Source organism: Silurus meridionalis, chromosome 10, assembly GCF_014805685.1.
Source record: "Silurus meridionalis isolate SWU-2019-XX chromosome 10, ASM1480568v1, whole genome shotgun sequence".
Taxonomy (NCBI): Eukaryota; Metazoa; Chordata; class Actinopteri; order Siluriformes; family Siluridae; genus Silurus; species Silurus meridionalis.
The window spans coordinates 24,011,511-24,027,589 of record NC_060893.1 but is presented as its reverse complement, the minus strand read 5'-3'; the positions used below and the strand labels follow the sequence as shown (position 1 = coordinate 24,027,589).

The window sequence follows — 16,079 nt, the reverse complement described above, 5'->3', positions numbered from 1 at the left end:
TTACACTGTTTTTTGTAAATGTGTTCGATTGATGAATTGTGCAGATGAATGTTGAACGTCACTAATGAGGGCGAGTGAACGACATCAGATCAACCAATGATCAACCAGTTCTCTAAAACAGGTCAAAGGTGAATCTGGTGAAGCTTCAGTTGGAGAGTGAAAACAGACAAAACACAGAATTCTACATTCTCAAAATGAATCAACAACCAAAAAACAAACGAACACGAGTACAGTAAAAGTGTGAATCCTGTCCGGTCTTTTACAATCAATATAAATCAAATATCCAATTAAATAAATGAATTTGTGCTGAAATTCAGATCCCAAACAGTCAAGTGTATTTTCAGTCTCTGTGATCCAAACCAGAGTTTATAACAGGAAATCCTGAAAACACGACTAAACATTTTGATAATTTTGTTTGTAAACAATCACAAAGACACTTTTCATTCTGATGGGAATGAGATGTTCATTGACACAAATACTCACTTTTGAGGAATGAACTGAGGATTTTGAGAAAAGTTCAGGCTTTTGCAAGAAATCCAGTGTTGTGCTTTTTGTACACATTGTTCTGAGAAATTGCAACTGAGAAAAACTCTAATGCAATTAACATGAATAAAATTCTAAATCAAGCAAATAAGAGATAAAGAAAATAAAGAATTAAAAAATATATATCAAATTAAAAGCCATAATGATGTTAAAAGTTAAACGGTTAAATGGATGTTAAATGGTGAATATGAAGTGATTCCGAGCTCTACAGTTAATTGTCGAGTTTTATAGAATTAATAGAAGTGCATGAGGAGAGGATTGTAGAGTTTTATAGAATTAATAGAAGTGAATGAGGAGAGGATTGTAGAGTTTTATAGAATTAATAGAAGTGCATGAGGAGAGGATTGTAGAGTTTTATAGAATTAATAGAAGTGAATGAGGAGAGGATTGTAGAGTTTTATAGAATTAATAGAAGTGAATGAGGAGAGGATTGTCGAGTTTTATAGAATTAATAGAAGTGCATGAGGAGAGGATTGTCGAGTTTTAAAGAATTAATAGAAGTGCATGAGGAGAGGATTGTCGAGTTTTATAGAATTAATAGAAGTGCATGAGGAGAGGATTGTCAAATTTTATAGAATTAATAGAAGTGAATGAGGAGAGGATTGTAGAGTTTTATAGAATTAATAGAAGTGAATGAGGAGAGGATTGTCAAATTTTATAGAATTAATAGAAGTGAATGAGGAGAGGATTGTAGAGTTTTATAGAATTAATAGAAGTGAATGAGGAGAGGATTGTCGAGTTTTATAGAATTAATAGAAGTGCATGAGGAGAGGATTGTAGAGTTTTATAGAATTAATAGAAGTGAATGAGGAGAGGATTGTAGAGTTTTATAGAATTAATAGAAGTGCATGAGGAGAGGATTGTAGAGTTTTATAGAATTAATAGAAGTGAATGAGGAGAGGATTGTCGAGTTTTATAGAATTAATAGAAGTGAATGAGGAGAGGATTGTAGAGTTTTATAGAATTAATAGAAGTGAATGAGGAGAGGATTGTCGAGTTTTATAGAATTAATAGAAGTGCATGAGGAGAGGATTGTCGAGTTTTATAGAATTAATAGAAGTGAATGAGGAGAGGATTGTAGAGTTTTATAGAATTAATAGAAGTGAATGAGGAGAGGATTGTAGAGTTTTATAGAATTAATAGAAGTGAATGAGGAGAGGATTGTCGAGTTTTATAGAATTAATAGAAGTGCATGAGGAGAGGATTGTCAAGTTTTAAAGAATTAATAGAAGTGCATGAGGAGAGGATTGTCGAGTTTTATAGAATTAATAGAAGTGCATGAGGAGAGGATTGTCAAATTTTATAGAATTAATAGAAGTGAATGAGGAGAGGATTGTCGAGTTTTATAGAATTAATAGAAGTGAATGAGGAGAGGATTGAGGGATTTCTCTGCACCCTGTAATGTGGGAGTAAAGCAGTCCATGTGCTCCTCGTCCACGCGGTTATAGGAATTTGGAAAATGAGTTTCCTGCACGGAAAAATCCGGGAAGGATCCTACAACACAGACAGAAAGTACATGAGAGTGGAACTATTGTAGCGTGTGGGATTTGTGATGTGCAGCGCCACTTAGTGGTCAAAACATCAATGACACTACATCACTCATTCATTTCACACGATTAGTTTTTCCTGGTTGCTTTGGAGCGTTTCTTAGATCAGAAATGATATTTTTTAAATTACTTGTTCAACCTCCTCATGTGCACATTCATGTAATTGATTGTATACAATTTTTTGCTGTTTCCTACATTATCAGTTTTGTCATGTTGCTCCAAATCTATTATATTGGTTCTCACCTGAAGAGTCTTAAACCCCAAAATAGTTAGGCATCAGTGTGCCTAGACTGTGATGTTGTAGTGTGGATATACCTTCTGTAACACACAAATACATGTACGAATATCTGTATTGCATTAGTGTATTTTTTTCCACACAGGACTGCAGGATTACCTCATGGGGTGGCAGAAGACCCCTTTTCACACCTCAGCAAGAGGAGACTATTTGCACCATAGTCCGAGCAAACAATGCCATTAGGCTGAGGGAAAAAAACAGAGGGCATCTTAAGTATCAACAGGGTGTTAAAGACTCCACATCAAACGGCTGTACCGTGTACCATGAGAAAGGAACAGTGACCGTGTAAAGGAGCTACGGTACCAGTATGTACAGATAAAACATCTTCATACAGTAACTAATTTACATAATTTACTTCTTATAGTGACTTACACACACTACAGTGTGACCCATATACATGTATAGCTGTAGGAAAAACAACATGCAGTGTGTGTGCATTTGATGTATCTTATGAAATGAAATGCATAATTAATTGGGTATCTTCTGGGTTGGAGCGTAAGATAGGAGTCAAGCGAAACACCACACTACTTCATTTACGTGGATGAGGCTGGCAGGGTCCGTCATATTCCCCTTATAGGCCCATACAACACACAGCATCTCCTCACCTTCTTAAAGATCCTCTATAGGACTCTCATCCCTAATGAAAGGGCTCCATTTTTAGATGATTTACCAAAGTGTGATACTTTGGAATACTGTGAGTTTCCATCACTCAAACAGCATCAGGAAATGGTTTTTGACCCATAACAGGAAGCTGATGCAATGCCCCCCACCCTATTCCCCCATTCCTCCATTCCCCCACCCAATCGAGGAGTTGGGAAGACGTGATTGCGAGCCACATGCTCAGATGACCCTGCTGGTTGCCATGGATGCAGCATGTGAGGAGATAAGAAGCCTGCAGAGCTTTCCAGAAGTTTTTTTCCCCATGCCGTACTGCAAAGGAATGAAAATCATATTTTCCCCCATCGTGCTTTTCTTTTCTTTGTCAGTCCATTAATGCAGTACAATAAGTGTGAATCCTGTACAGAAGAAATTCAGCCTTGTGCATTTTCACTCACTGTAACCCAAACCGTAGATGACACCAGGAGACACACTGGTTAGATTTATCATGGCAGTGAAGCACACTTTGAACCCTGGATAGACTCCTACACAGTGCACAAAATGAAATTGTTTAACGAATTATCAATCGACATAAAATTATCTATACATCTTTAAATAAATAAATCAATCATCATGTCATTTAAACAAGGGACCAACTCCATTTTTGTCTATTTTGTATTTATTTTTGTTCACAGAGTAAAAACCGACGACACAATTCTTTTTCACTTACAAAAAAAAAAAAAATTAAAAATGTAAGTCACAAATGGAGCATCATAAATACACACAATCCAACAGGATGAAAATACTTCGTTGTGGATGGGTACAGTGTTACAAAAAAAGTGTCCCAAATCCGATGCTGGAAGCATGCAGATGTTTACACAGGTGTGGAATGAAGGGGGTGGAGCTTCCAGGTGCACTGACTGACAAGAGAGGAAGACGAAGAGGATGAGGAGAGAGTTTATAACCACATGCACTAGGATTCGCTGAATGGCAGATGGGAGTGATGAATAAACGCAGGCTTTGTGTGTGTGTGTGTGTGTGATGAAATGGTATATAAAGTCCAGGTCAAACACTCTCCATCATCATCAGGCTGAATAATCCTATACACACACAAAAAAAAAACATCAAACACTCGGATCAAACCATAAATTTAAATCTCTGAACACTGATTCGTTGTTCAGACTGCCGTGGAGGGAATGGACTTACCGCTCTGGGCTTTTTATTCATCTTCATGTCAAATCTACAAACAAGAAACAAAAACAACGAGTTACATCCTTCACACAGAAAGAGACGTGTTTCTCCGTTATCACCTTCATCTTTTAATCATCATCATCGCTGCTTTTCAACTTTATATATATATAAAATAATAGTAAAAAAGTTGACATGCAGAATGAAACTACGCACACAACCGACTACAACTTCAACAAACCATCCAGCTAAAGGAGCTGAAAACAAGCTGCTAGAAAAAAAGCAAGTGATGGGAAAAAAAACAGAATAAAGGGAGGAGGAGATGCAGGAGGGACAGGAGGTGAAGTTCAGACTTACTCAAAGTCATAATCGAACATGGCGGAGGGGCTGAGGGGGCAGCATTAGGGGAGAAGAGGAGAGAGAGAGAGAGAGAGAGAGAGAGAGAGAGAGAGAGAGAGAGAGAGAGAGAGATTAGTACACTAGACTGGCTCTGCTCTATACGATGCTCCTGTTCCCTCAGTAAGATCACAGACATTACGTAATACTTTAATGAAAACAGAAAGATTATACATGAATACGTGACGGCACATTAACAGAGAGCCGTGAATCCAGTGTGGGCGATTCCACCAGAGTAACCATGCTGTGTTTACACGTCGATTTAAATCATCAGAACAGACGTCTACTCTACAACTGAAACAAACATGGTACAGAGAACTCTATTCAAAACCTACACCTTCAAGAAGTAGAAAACTACAGAATAGAATAAAGAGCACTGTAGAATAGAACTAAGTAGAAAACTATAGAATAGAAACGATTAAAATAGAATACAGGACTATAGAATAGAAAATAATAGAATACATTGAAGAGTTTACTGTTGAATAGAACAAAAAATCATAAAACTACAGAATAGAATTAAATAACGCTATGTTATTTTTTATTCTGTTTAATGTTTAATATTCTTGCTGTATTTTGCCTGGAGCCTCAGTTAAGAATTTCAACCTACAAACCGTCACTGACAATCTGTACATATTACAAATACAAAATTATACTTTTAACTCTAATAGAGTAGAGTAGAGTAGAATAAAGTAGACTAGAACAAAATACAAAACTACATAGAATACAATAGAACAAATAGAATAAAACAATAGCGCACTGTGGGACAGAATAGAATAAAAAAAATTCAGAATATAATCAATTAAAATATAATACTGCACTATAGAATAGAGCACTGTTAAATAGAACAAAATAGAAAACTATAGAATAGAATAGCGTAGAATAGAGTAGAGTAGAATAAAGGCATATAGAATGATATAGAAGAGTAGAATAAAATGGAATAGAACATAATACAAAACTACATAGAATACAATAACAAAACAACAGTGCACTATAGAACAGAATTCTAACACGTGTTCACAGATCACAGTCAAAAAATCATCAGTCACTCTTTGTCTCCCTTACTGCCCAAGTGTCTCTCTCTCTCTCTCCCCCTATCTCTGTCTCCCTCTCAGTCTCCCTCTCAGTCTCCCTGTGTCTCCCCTCAGTCTCTCTCTGTTTTTTCCTCCCTGTCTCACCTCAGTCTCTCTCTCTCTCCCTGTCTCCCCTCAGTCTCTCTCTCTTTTTCCTCCCTGTCTCCTCAGTCTCTCTCTCCTCTCTCTCCGTCTCCCCTGTCTCTCTCTCTCTCTCTCTCCCCCTCTTCCGCAGTCTCTCTCTCTCTCTCTCTCTCTCTCTCTCTCTCTCCCCTCAGTCTCTCTCTCCCCTCAGTCTCTCTCTCTCCTCAGTCCCTCTCTCTCTCTCTGTCTCCCTCAGTCTCCCCTTCCTCAGTCTCTCTCTCTCTCTCTCCCTGTCTCCCTGTCTCTCTCTCTCTCCTGTCTCCCTCAGTCTCTCTCTCTTTTTCCTCCCTGTCTCCCTAAGTCTCTCTCTCTCTCTCCCCTCAGTCTCCCCTTCCTCAGTCTCTCTCTCTCCGCCTCCTGTCTCTCTCTCTCCTTCTCCCTGTCTCTCTCTCTCTCCGCCTCCCTCAGTCTCTCTTTTTCCTCCCTGTCTCACCTCAGTCTCTCTCTCTCCCTGTCTCCCTCAGTCTCTCTCTGTTTTTCCTCCCTGTCTCCCTCAGTCTCTCTCTCCTCTCTCTCCGCCTCCCCTGTCTCTCTCTCTCTCTCTCCTCTCTCTCTCCTCAGTCTCTCTCTCTCTCTCTCTCTCTCTCTCTCTCTCTCTCTCCTCTCCCTCAGTCCCTCTCTCTCCCCTCAGTCTCTCTCTTTCCTCCCTGTCTCACCTCAGTCTCTCTCTCCCCTCAGTCTCTCTCTCTCTCTCTCTCCCTGTCTCCTGTCTCTCTCTCTCTCCTGTCTCCCTCAGTCTCTCTCTTTCCTCCCTGTCTCCCTAAGTCTCTCTCTCTCTCCCCTCAGTCTCCCCTTCCTCAGTCTCTCTCTCTCCGCCTCCCCTGTCTCTCTCTCTCCTTCTCCCTGTCTCCTCAGTCTCTTTCGCCTCCCCTCAGTCTCTCTTTTTCCTCCTGTCTCACCTCAGTCTCTTTCTCTCTCCCCTCAGTCTCTCTCTCTCTCTCTCCCTGTCTCCCTCAGTCTCTCTCTCTCTCTCTCTCTCTCCTCCCTGTCTCCCTCAGTCTCTCTCTCTCCCCCTTTCCTCAGTCTCTCTCTCTCTCTCTCCCGTCTCCGTCTCTCTCTCCGTCTCCCTGTCTCTCTCTCTCTCTCTCTCTCCTCTCTCTCCCCTCAGTCTCTCTCTCTCTCTCTCTCTCTCTCTCTCTCTCTCTCTCTCTCTCTCTCTCTCTCTCCTCTCTCTCCCCTCAGTCTCTCTCTCCCCTCAGTCTCTCTCTCTTTCCTCCTGTCTCACCTCAGTCTCTCTCTCTCCCCTCAGTCTCTCTCTCTCTCCCTGTCTCCTGTCTCTCTCTCTCTCCCTGTCTCCCTCAGTCTCTCTCTCTCTCTCTCTCCTCTCCCTGTCTCCCTAAGTCTCTCTCTCTCTCTCTCTCCCCTCAGTCTCCCCTTCCTCAGTCTCTCTCTCTCCCTGTCTCCTGTCTCTCTCTCTCCTTCTCCCTGTCTCTCTCTCTCTCCGCCTCCCTCAGTCTCTCTTTTTCCTCCCTGTCTCACCTCAGTCTCTCTCTCTCCGCCTCCCTCAGTCTCTCTCTCTCTCTCTCTCCCTGTCTCCCTCAGTCTCTCTCTCTCTCTCTCTCTCCTCCTGTCTCCCTCAGTCTCTCTCTCTCTCTCTCTCCGTCTCCCTCAGTCTCTCTCTCTCTCTCCGTCTCCCTGTCTCTCTCTCCTCCCTGTCTCCTGTCTCTCTCTCTCTCCTCCCCTCAGTCTCTCTTTTTCCTCCTGTCTCCCTCAGTCCTCTCTCTCCCCTCAGTCTCTCTCTCTCTCTCTCCTCCTGTCTCCCTCAGTCTCTCTCTCTCCTCCCTGTCTCCCTCAGTCTCTCTCTCTCTCTCCCTGTCTCCCTCAGTCTCTCTCTCTCCTCTCCCTGTCTCCCTCAGTCTCTGTCTGTCTGTCTCTCTCTCTCTCTCTCTCTCTCCTCAGTCTCTTTCCTCCCTGTCTCCCTCAGTCTCTCTTTCTCCCTGTCTCCTGTCTCTCTCTCTCTCCCGTCTCCGCGTCTCCCTCAGTCCCTCTCTCCCGTCTCCGCGTCTCCCCTCAGTCCCTCTCTCTCCCCGTCTCCGCGTCTCCCCTCAGTCCCTCTCTCTCCCCTGCCTCCGCCTCCCTCAGTCCCTCTCTCTCTCTCCTCCCTGCCTCCCTCAGTCCCTCTCTCCCGCCTCCGCCTCCCTCAGTCCCTCTCTCCCCTGCCTCCTGCCTCCCTCAATCCTCTCTCTCCCCTGCCTCCGCCTCCCTCAGTCCCTCTCTCCCCTGCCTCCGCATCTCCCTCAGTCCCTCTCTCTCTCCTCTCTCTCCCGCCTCCCTCAGTCCCTCTCTCTCCGTCTCCCTCAGTCTCTCTCTCTCTCTCCCCTGCCTCCCTCAGTCCCTCTCTCCCCTGCCTCCGCCTCCCTCAGTCCCTCTCTTTCCTGCCTCCGCCTCCCTCAGTCCCTCTCTTTCCTGCCTCCGCCTCCCTCAGTCCCTCTCTCCCCTGCCTCTCCCTCAGTCCCTCTCTCCCCTGCCTCCCTCAGTCCCTCTCTCTCCTGCCTCCCTCAGTCCCTCTCTCTCCCCTGCCTCCGCCTCCCTCAGTCCCTCTCTCCCGCCTCCGCCTCCCTCAGTCCCTCTCTTTCCCGCCTCCGCGTCTCCCTCAGTCCCTCAGTCCCTCTCCTCCCGTCTCGCGTCTCCCTCAGTCCCTCTCCTCCCTGCCTCCGTCTCCCTCAGTCCCTCTCCTCCCGTCTCCGCCTCCCTCAGTCCCTCTCCTCCCGTCTCCCTCAGTCCCTCTCCTCCTCCTGCCTCCCCTCAGTCCCTCAGTCCCTCTCCTCCGCCTCCCTCAGTCCTCTCCTCCCTGCCTCCCCTCAGTCCCTCTCCTCCTGCCTCCTGCCTCCCCTCAGTCCTCTCCTCCCTGCCTCCGCCTCCCTCAGTCCCTCAGTCCCTCCTCCCCTGCCTCCCCTCAGTCCCTCTCCTCCTGCCTGCCTCCCCTCAGTCCCTCTCCTCCGCCTCCGCCTCCCTCAGTCCTCTCCTCCCTGCCTGCCTCCCCTCAGTCCCTCTCCCTCCCTGCCTCCCCTCAGTCCCTCAGTCCCTCTCCTCCCTCCTGCCTCCCCTCAGTCCCTCTCCCTCCCCGTCTCCGCGTCTCCCCTCAGTCCCTCTCCCTCCCCGTCTCCGCGTCTCCCCTCAGTCTCTCTCCTCCCTGCCTCCGCCTCCCTCAGTCTCTCTCCCTGTGTGTGTGTGTGTGTGTGTGTGTGTGTGTGTGTGTGTGTGTGTGTGTGTGAGAAGTGTCAGGGTTCTGAGCGACACCTGTGTCGGTTCTTGTTCTTGCGTTTCTTGTGGCTGCTGTGGTGACCCGTGTTGGTGGAGTTGGAGGACGACGCGGCTTTCTGAGGCTTCAGATCCTGCAATGTTCCGTCTGCGTCCTCTGCCTCCTCCTGTCCCGGCTCGTTCTCTTGGTTCTGCAGGTCCGGAGACGCGTCGCTCTCGGTGCCGCTACCTGCCTCGCCTGCGCACACGCACACAAACACCATTATTAGGTTCATATTAAAATTAAAAAGAAACAGAAAATACAAAAAAAAGACATACCCAAACCCCCTCCCCTCTCGTACACACACACACACACACACACCCATTCCACTTACGTTTCTCGTTCATGTGATCAGGGACGCCGCCGAGAGCACACACAGCCTGCCAAGGAAAGAGAGAAGTGGGGTGTTAGTGTTTTTTACACACACACACACACACACACACACACACACACACACACACACACACACACACAAAAATAAAATAAAGAAGTGTTTGTATTTACTCCTCTATTCATTGAAATGGTAAAATGTGTATTCTATAATAAAAGTCATGCTGTGACTACATTTATTATTCACTTTCATCAAAAGACTACAAATTAATACATACAGAAGTTGGAGAAAGTTCATATGTAGGTTTGTGTTGAGGTGCAGTAACAAAACCAAACATTTCCTGAGTGTGTTGAGCAACATTTATTAACTCATGAACATCAGTGTGAAATAATTTTATACCAATTCATTCACAACTGTGCGTTAAGTGTGTGTGTACAGGAAATGTGTTAAGAGGAGAGGAGACAAGAGAAGAAGAGAAGAGAGGAGCGGAGATAAAAGAAGAGAGGAGAGAGAAGAAGAGAGGAAAGGCGAGAGAAGAAGAGGGAAGCAGAGAGGAGAAAAGAAGAGAGGAGCGGAGAGGAGAGAATAGAAAAGAATAGAAAAGAATAGAAGAGAAGAGAAGAGAAGAGAGGAGCAGAGGAGAGAAGAAGAGATAAGAGAAGAGGAGCGGAGAGAAGAGAAGAAGATAAGAGAGGAGAGGAGAAGAGAAGAGAGGAGAAGAAGAGAGGAGAGGAAGGAGAAGAGAAGAAGAGAGGAGTGGAGAGGAGAGGAGGGAAAAGAGAGGAGGGAAAGAGGAAAGGAGATGAGAAGAGAGGAGACGAGAAGAGAGGAGACGAGAACAAAAAGAGAAGAGAAGAGAAGAAAAAGGGAGAAGAGAGGAAAGGAGAAGAGAGAGAGAAGAGAAGAGAGGAGAAGAGAGGAGAAGAAAAAGAGGAAAAGAGAAGAGAGGAGAAGTGTGGAAAAGAAAAAGAGGAGAAGAGGGAAAAAAGAGGAAAAGAGGAGAAGAGAGAGAGAAGAGAAGAGAAGAGGAGAAAGGAGAGAGGAGGAGAGAAGAAAGGAGGAGAATTACTGACTGCTACTGATGTAACAGATGATTTACTGAACAGTCTCTCAGCTTCTTTAAATTTGCGGTTCCTTCTGTCCGTCTTACTGTTCGAGTTTCTGTACAAAAGAGAAATTTACAGTTTTATTACATCATTTATAATTAAATACACTGTGAGTAATAACTGTGTGTGTGTGTGTGTGTGTGTGTGTGTGTGTATATATATATATATATATATATATATATATATATAAAGGTAAATTGTGTATAATAGCAGTGTGTGTGTGTGTATGTATATATATATATATATACACACACACACACACACACACACACACACACACACACACACAGTGCCCTCCACAATTATTGGCACCCCTGTTTAAGATGTGGTCGTGGACTTCTAAAAATTCTCCTTTTTTAAAACATAGAACCCAAATGCAAAAAGAGAGAAAAATCCAACCTTTTATTTAAGTACATAACTTTGGTGGTAAAAAAAAAATCATACATTTATAAAAAAAAAAAAAAATTGATATCATGTGTCCCACAATTATTGGCACCCCTAACAATTCCTCTGAAAAATTTAATTTTTTTTTTTTTTATATATTTTCTGTAGTTGCTAAGGTTGGTCAGGGTATCTAGGGACTTTTAATTAGTAATTCATGATTTCCTGTTTCCCTGGGGTCTAAATATGATGTGACACAGAGGCCTAATTCTCTTACCCATTGTCAACATGGCAAAGACAAGAGAACACACCATTCAAGTAAGGCAGATGTGTGTCGACCTTCATAAGTCAGGCAATGGCTACAAGAAAATAGCCACCGCCTTAACTTGCCGGTATCTACAGTCAGAGGAATCATTAAGAAGTTTAAAACAACTGGAACAGTGACAAACAAGGCTGGAAGAGGTCCCAAGTTTATCTTGCCACAACGCACAGTGAGGAGGATGGTAAGAGAAGTAAAAAAATTTCCCAAGCTCACCGTCACAGAATTGCATCAAAGAGTGGCATCTTGGGGTCACAGAGTCTCCAAAACAACCATCAGACGCCTCTACATGCCAACAAGCTGTTTGGGAGGCATGCAAGGAAAAGCCTTTTCTCACTAACACTCACAAACGTAAACGCCTGAGTTTGCTAAGCGGTACTGGGACTTCAACTGGGATCGTGTGCTTTGGTCAGATGAGACTAAGATTGAGCTTTTTGGCAACAAACACTCTAAGTGGGTCTGGCGTAAAACAAAAGATGAGTATGCCGAAAAGCACCTCATGCCCACCGTGAAGTATGGTGGAGGATCTGTGATGCTGTGGGCCTGTTTCTCTTCCAAAGGCCCTGGGAACCTTGTTAGGGTGCATGGCATTATGAACGCTTTGAAGTACCAGGATATTTTAAATAAAACCTGATGGCCTCTGCCAGAAAGCTGAAGATGGGTCGTCATTGGGTCTTTCAGCAGGATAATGATCCAAAACATGTGGCAAAATCTACACAAAAGTGGTTCAGCAGTCACAAACTCAAGGTCCTCCCATGGCCATCTCAGTCCCCAGACCTCAACCCAATCGAAAACCTGTGGGGCGAGCTAAAGAGAAGAGTGCATAAGAGAGGACCCAGGACACTGGATGATCTAGAAAGATTGTGCAAAGAAGAATGGTCAAAATCCTCTCTCTGTGTTCTCCAATCTTGTGAAATGTTATAGGAGGAGATTAAGTGCTGTCTTGTTGGCAAAAGGAGGTTGTACAAAGTATTAACATCAGGGTGCCAATAATTGTGGCACACATGATTTCAAGTTTTTTTTTTTTTCTAAATGTGTGATTTTTTTTACCACCAAAGTAATGTACTTAAATAAAGGTTGGATTTTCTCTTTTTGCATTTGGGTTCTATGTTGTTTAAAAAAAAAGGAGAATTTTTAGAAGTCCACGACCACATCTTAAACAGGGGTGCCAATAATTGTGGAGGGCACTGTATATATATATATATATATATATATATATATATATATATATATATATATATATATATATATAAAGGTAAACTGTGTATAATAAGTGTGTGTGTGTGTAATAGTGTGTGTGTGTGTGTGTATAATTGTGTGTATGTATGTATATATATATATATATATATAAAGGTAAATTGTGTATAATAGCAGTGTGTGTGTGTGAGAATATATAAAGGTAAACTGTATAATAAGTGTGTGTATTTAAAGGTAAACTCTGTATAATAGCAGTGTGTGTGTGTATAATAGTGTGTGTGTGAGAGAATATATAAAAGGTAAACTGTGTATAATAACTGTGTGTGTGTGTGTGTGTGTGAATATATATAAAGGTAAACTGTGTATAATAACTGTGTGTGTGTGTGTGTGTGTGTGTGTGAGAGAATATATAAAAAATAAACTGTGTAAAATAACTGTGTGTGTGTGTGTGTGTGTGTGTGTGTGTGTGTGTGTGAGAGAATATATAAAAAATAAACTGTGTAAAATAACTGTGTGTGTGTGTGTGTGTGTGTGTGTGAGAGAATATATAAAAAATAAACTGTATAATAACTGTGTGTGTGTGTGTGTGTGTGTGTGTGTGTGTGTGTGTGTGTGTGAATATATATAAAGGTAAACTGTATAATAACTGTGTGTGTGTGTGTGTGTGTGTGTGTGTGTGTGTGTGTGTGTGAGAGAATATATAAAAAATAAACTGTGTAAAATAACTGTGTGTGTGTGTGTGAGAATATATATAAAGGTAAACTGTATAATAAGTGTGTGTGTGTGTGTGTGTGAGAGAATATATAAAGGTAAACTGTAAAATAACTGTGTGTGTGTGTGTGTGTGTGTGTGTGTGAGAGAATATATAAAGGTAAACTGTGTAAAATAACTGTGTGTGTGTGTGTGTGTGTGTGTGTGTGTGTGTGTGTGTGTGAGAGAATATATAAAGGTAAACTGTGTATAATAAGTGTGTGTGTATTTAAAGGTAAACTCTGTATAATAGCAGTGTGTGTGTGTGTGTGTATAATAGTGTGTGTGTGTGTGTGTGTGTGTGTGAGAGAATATATAAAAGGTAAACTGTGTATAATAACTGTGTGTGTGTGTGTGTGTGTGTGTGTGTGTGTGTGTGTGTGTGAATATATATAAAGGTAAACTGTGTATAATAACTGTGTGTGTGTGTGTGTGTGTGTGTGTGTGTGTGTGTGAGAGAGAATATATATAAAGGTAAACTGTGTATAATAAGTGTGTGTGTGTGTGTGTGTGTGTGTGTGTGTGTGTGTGTGAATATATATAAAGGTAAACTGTGTATAATAACTGTGTGTGTGTGTGTGTGTGTGTGTGTGTGTGAGTGAGAGAGAATATATATAAAGGTAAACTGTGTATAATAACTGTGTGTGTGTGTGTGTGTGTGTGTGAGAGAATATATATAAAGGTAAACTGTGGCGTCTCATGAAGTCACTCAGTTCCTCACTTCTGGTTGGTTAGATATCGATCCCATCCCCTGATGATGTTTCCGTACATCTGCGTGTCCTCCAGGTAGCTGCCTTCAAAAGCATAGATCTGCCTCTCCAGGTTCACCAGTGTCTCCTGATCATCATCACCACCATCATCATCATCACCACCATCATCATCATCCAGCAACAATCACAACACAGGAGACACGTTTACTCTCCACACAAAGACTCCACTGTGATGTCACACACCAATCAATCAATCAATCAATCAATCAACAATGTTTCTCTGCTGGACTACAATAATTCAACATCACAATCATTTATTTACACATGAAAACTGCACCACAATTATACAAATACTGTATTAATATAATAATTACACCAGCATTTATATTTAATAAACAGTTATTTTATATTAAATTACATTTCTGTTTCAATATTTAGAATTTAATTTATACTTTCATTATTCTTTTAATTGTTTTATTTTTATAAACGCATTAAACTTTTTTTATTCCACAAACTTTAATTTGTCATTTAATTAAAGATTTTTCATCTTATTTATTTTTTTATATTAAATTCCTTCATTTTCTAATTAATCCTCTATTGGTTTGTATTGGGGGCGCGTCTCTAATCGATATCCCTAGCTAGTGCACTACATAAAGTAGGGAACGCTACTACGGTAGGAGATTATGTAGGCTACCTGTGTAGGGGGAATACAGCGGTTTGGGACGCGACCTCGGCAACCCGCCTTGTACAGCCTAAATTTGGGCGCTAACGTGTTTCAAACTAATAATATGAATTTAATTGCTGATCTGCGATTTAAATATATATATATAATTAAGTAAAATAAAAACATTGTCCTTGTGTTGGAGCTGATGTTAAAACTTTAAATAAAAGAAACACTAGTAAAATCCACTGTAGATTTATCAGCTAACCGCCGAGCCTGTGGTCCAGTTCCTAATAGCGCGTGTCCGCCTACATGTGCGCCCTAAATAGGGCACAAAGCTGCACCCTTCACGCGACACCGCTGTTCACTACTTAGACTAAAGAAGGGCATTTAGGATGCGACCCAAAAGCAGCATCTCGAGTCTTCGCATGGCGCCATTTTACACCGCTGTAGCGAGACATTAATGTTATAAATCAATAAAAATAAGAGTATTTTAACTGTGTGTGTGTACCGCAAGCTCCTGCTTCCTCTTCACGAGCTCCGAGAGTTCACGGCGGGTGTCGGGGATCTGCGGCGGAGTCGCTTTAGCGTGCATCGCCATGACTGAGGCGCCGGCCAACAACAACAAACAAGATGGCGGCCGGACGGGGTGTTATTCTGTCTCGCGTACTCGATGCACAAGGTGTCTGAAGGACCCCATCCGCTCCGGTGGTAGTCTTATAGTGTGCCTGATCTAAAATCACTCTTTTTCTCGCGTTGTTAAAAGATTTTCTGTCGCGAAAATGCACCAATATGGTACAAATAATAGAAGATTCATATTTCTATTTTTCAGCATAAAGTATCTTACAGACATTTTGGACTTTAAAATAACGTGTACTAAATATAAGTTTACATTTATATATTTTATAAAGTATCTCTGGTTACACAGACACCTATTTTTTATGATGTATAGTATAATCATGCGACGTACTTTTCTAAAAAAGTTTTTTTAGTTTACGAATTTTGTTTCTAAAATCAGAGAATCAGGCAGATGAATATACACCTAATAATGTCCGGTTTTGGTCCTACTACCAAGGGGTGCAGCTTGATTCGGCGTCAACACGAGACGCGACATGTCACCGCTGATTGTAACCACCAGGCGGCGCTGTGGGTCTGTTTCTTTCAGAGTGCGCTCCGAAAAATCACACAGAGACAAGAAAAAAAAACGTGCAGTGACGTCACTACCAAGGCAACAGCGTGTTGACCTCTGAGGGGGAGAAGAACTTCTCATATCTGTAGGAAAAAACCGGTAAGACCCCATAAATACAAATTATAAATATAAATACACATAAATACCAATCTTTTTATTCAAGTTTATTTTTATTTACATTAATAAATAAATATTTATCACCAAAACACAGAAAACACAACTGTAATTATTTATTCTGTATTTTAATGAAATGATCAATAACAATAAATAAAGTAACAACCTGTCTCACTGTCTGTCTCACTGTCTGTCTCACTGTCTGTCCCTGTATTTCTGTCTGTCTCACTGTCTGTCTCACTGTCTGTCCCTGTATTTCTGTCTGTCTCACTGTCTATCTTACTGTCTGTCCCTGTATTT

General features: G+C 42.2%; 2 protein-coding genes across 7 annotated transcripts in view; one reads left to right on the top strand and one right to left on the bottom strand.

Moving 5' to 3' along the window:
* Positions 1–3,643: 3,643 nt before the first annotated feature.
* On the bottom strand, positions 3,644–15,138 carry meaf6 (MYST/Esa1-associated factor 6). Of its 2 annotated transcripts, XM_046860084.1 has the most exons (8): positions 14,988–15,112; positions 13,827–13,942; positions 10,426–10,513; positions 9,356–9,401; positions 9,021–9,219; positions 4,528–4,557; positions 4,189–4,222; positions 3,644–4,082 (listed from the first exon to the last, which is right to left on the bottom strand). In XM_046860084.1, exons 1-8 carry the CDS (start codon positions 15,075–15,077, stop codon positions 4,068–4,070), a joined length of 618 nt encoding a protein of 205 aa, XP_046716040.1. In that variant the 5' UTR covers positions 15,078–15,112; the 3' UTR covers positions 3,644–4,067. The 2 variants fall into 2 exon arrangements, with proteins under 2 accessions (XP_046716040.1, XP_046716041.1); XM_046860085.1 differs by lacking the exon at positions 4,528–4,557 and having other exon boundaries at positions 14,988–15,138.
* stpg1 (sperm-tail PG-rich repeat containing 1) overlaps positions 15,026–16,079 on the top strand; it is a 17,934-nt gene continuing 16,880 nt past the window's right edge. For 4 of the 5 annotated variants that reach the window (XM_046860081.1, XM_046860078.1, XM_046860083.1 and 1 more), the window contains exons 1-2: positions 15,203–15,271; positions 15,552–15,764. The gene's annotated coding sequence lies outside the window, so the exon portion shown is untranslated. Of the gene's footprint in view, positions 15,159–15,202; positions 15,272–15,551; positions 15,765–16,079 lie in introns of those variants that run through there. The other variant, XM_046860079.1, reaches the window with a different exon arrangement.

Coding starts and splice junctions, on each gene's coding strand:
- meaf6 (XM_046860084.1), bottom strand. CDS start 15,077: ATGGCGATGCACGCTAAAGCGACTCCGCCGCAGATCCCCGACACCCGC. Junction 9,220..9,355: donor TGATCACATGAACGAGAAAC/GTAAGTGGAATG, acceptor GCGTGTGCGCAG/GCGAGGCAGGTAGCGGCACC. Junction 4,223..4,527: donor ATGTTCGATTATGACTTTGA/GTAAGTCTGAAC, acceptor TCTTGTTTGTAG/ATTTGACATGAAGATGAATA.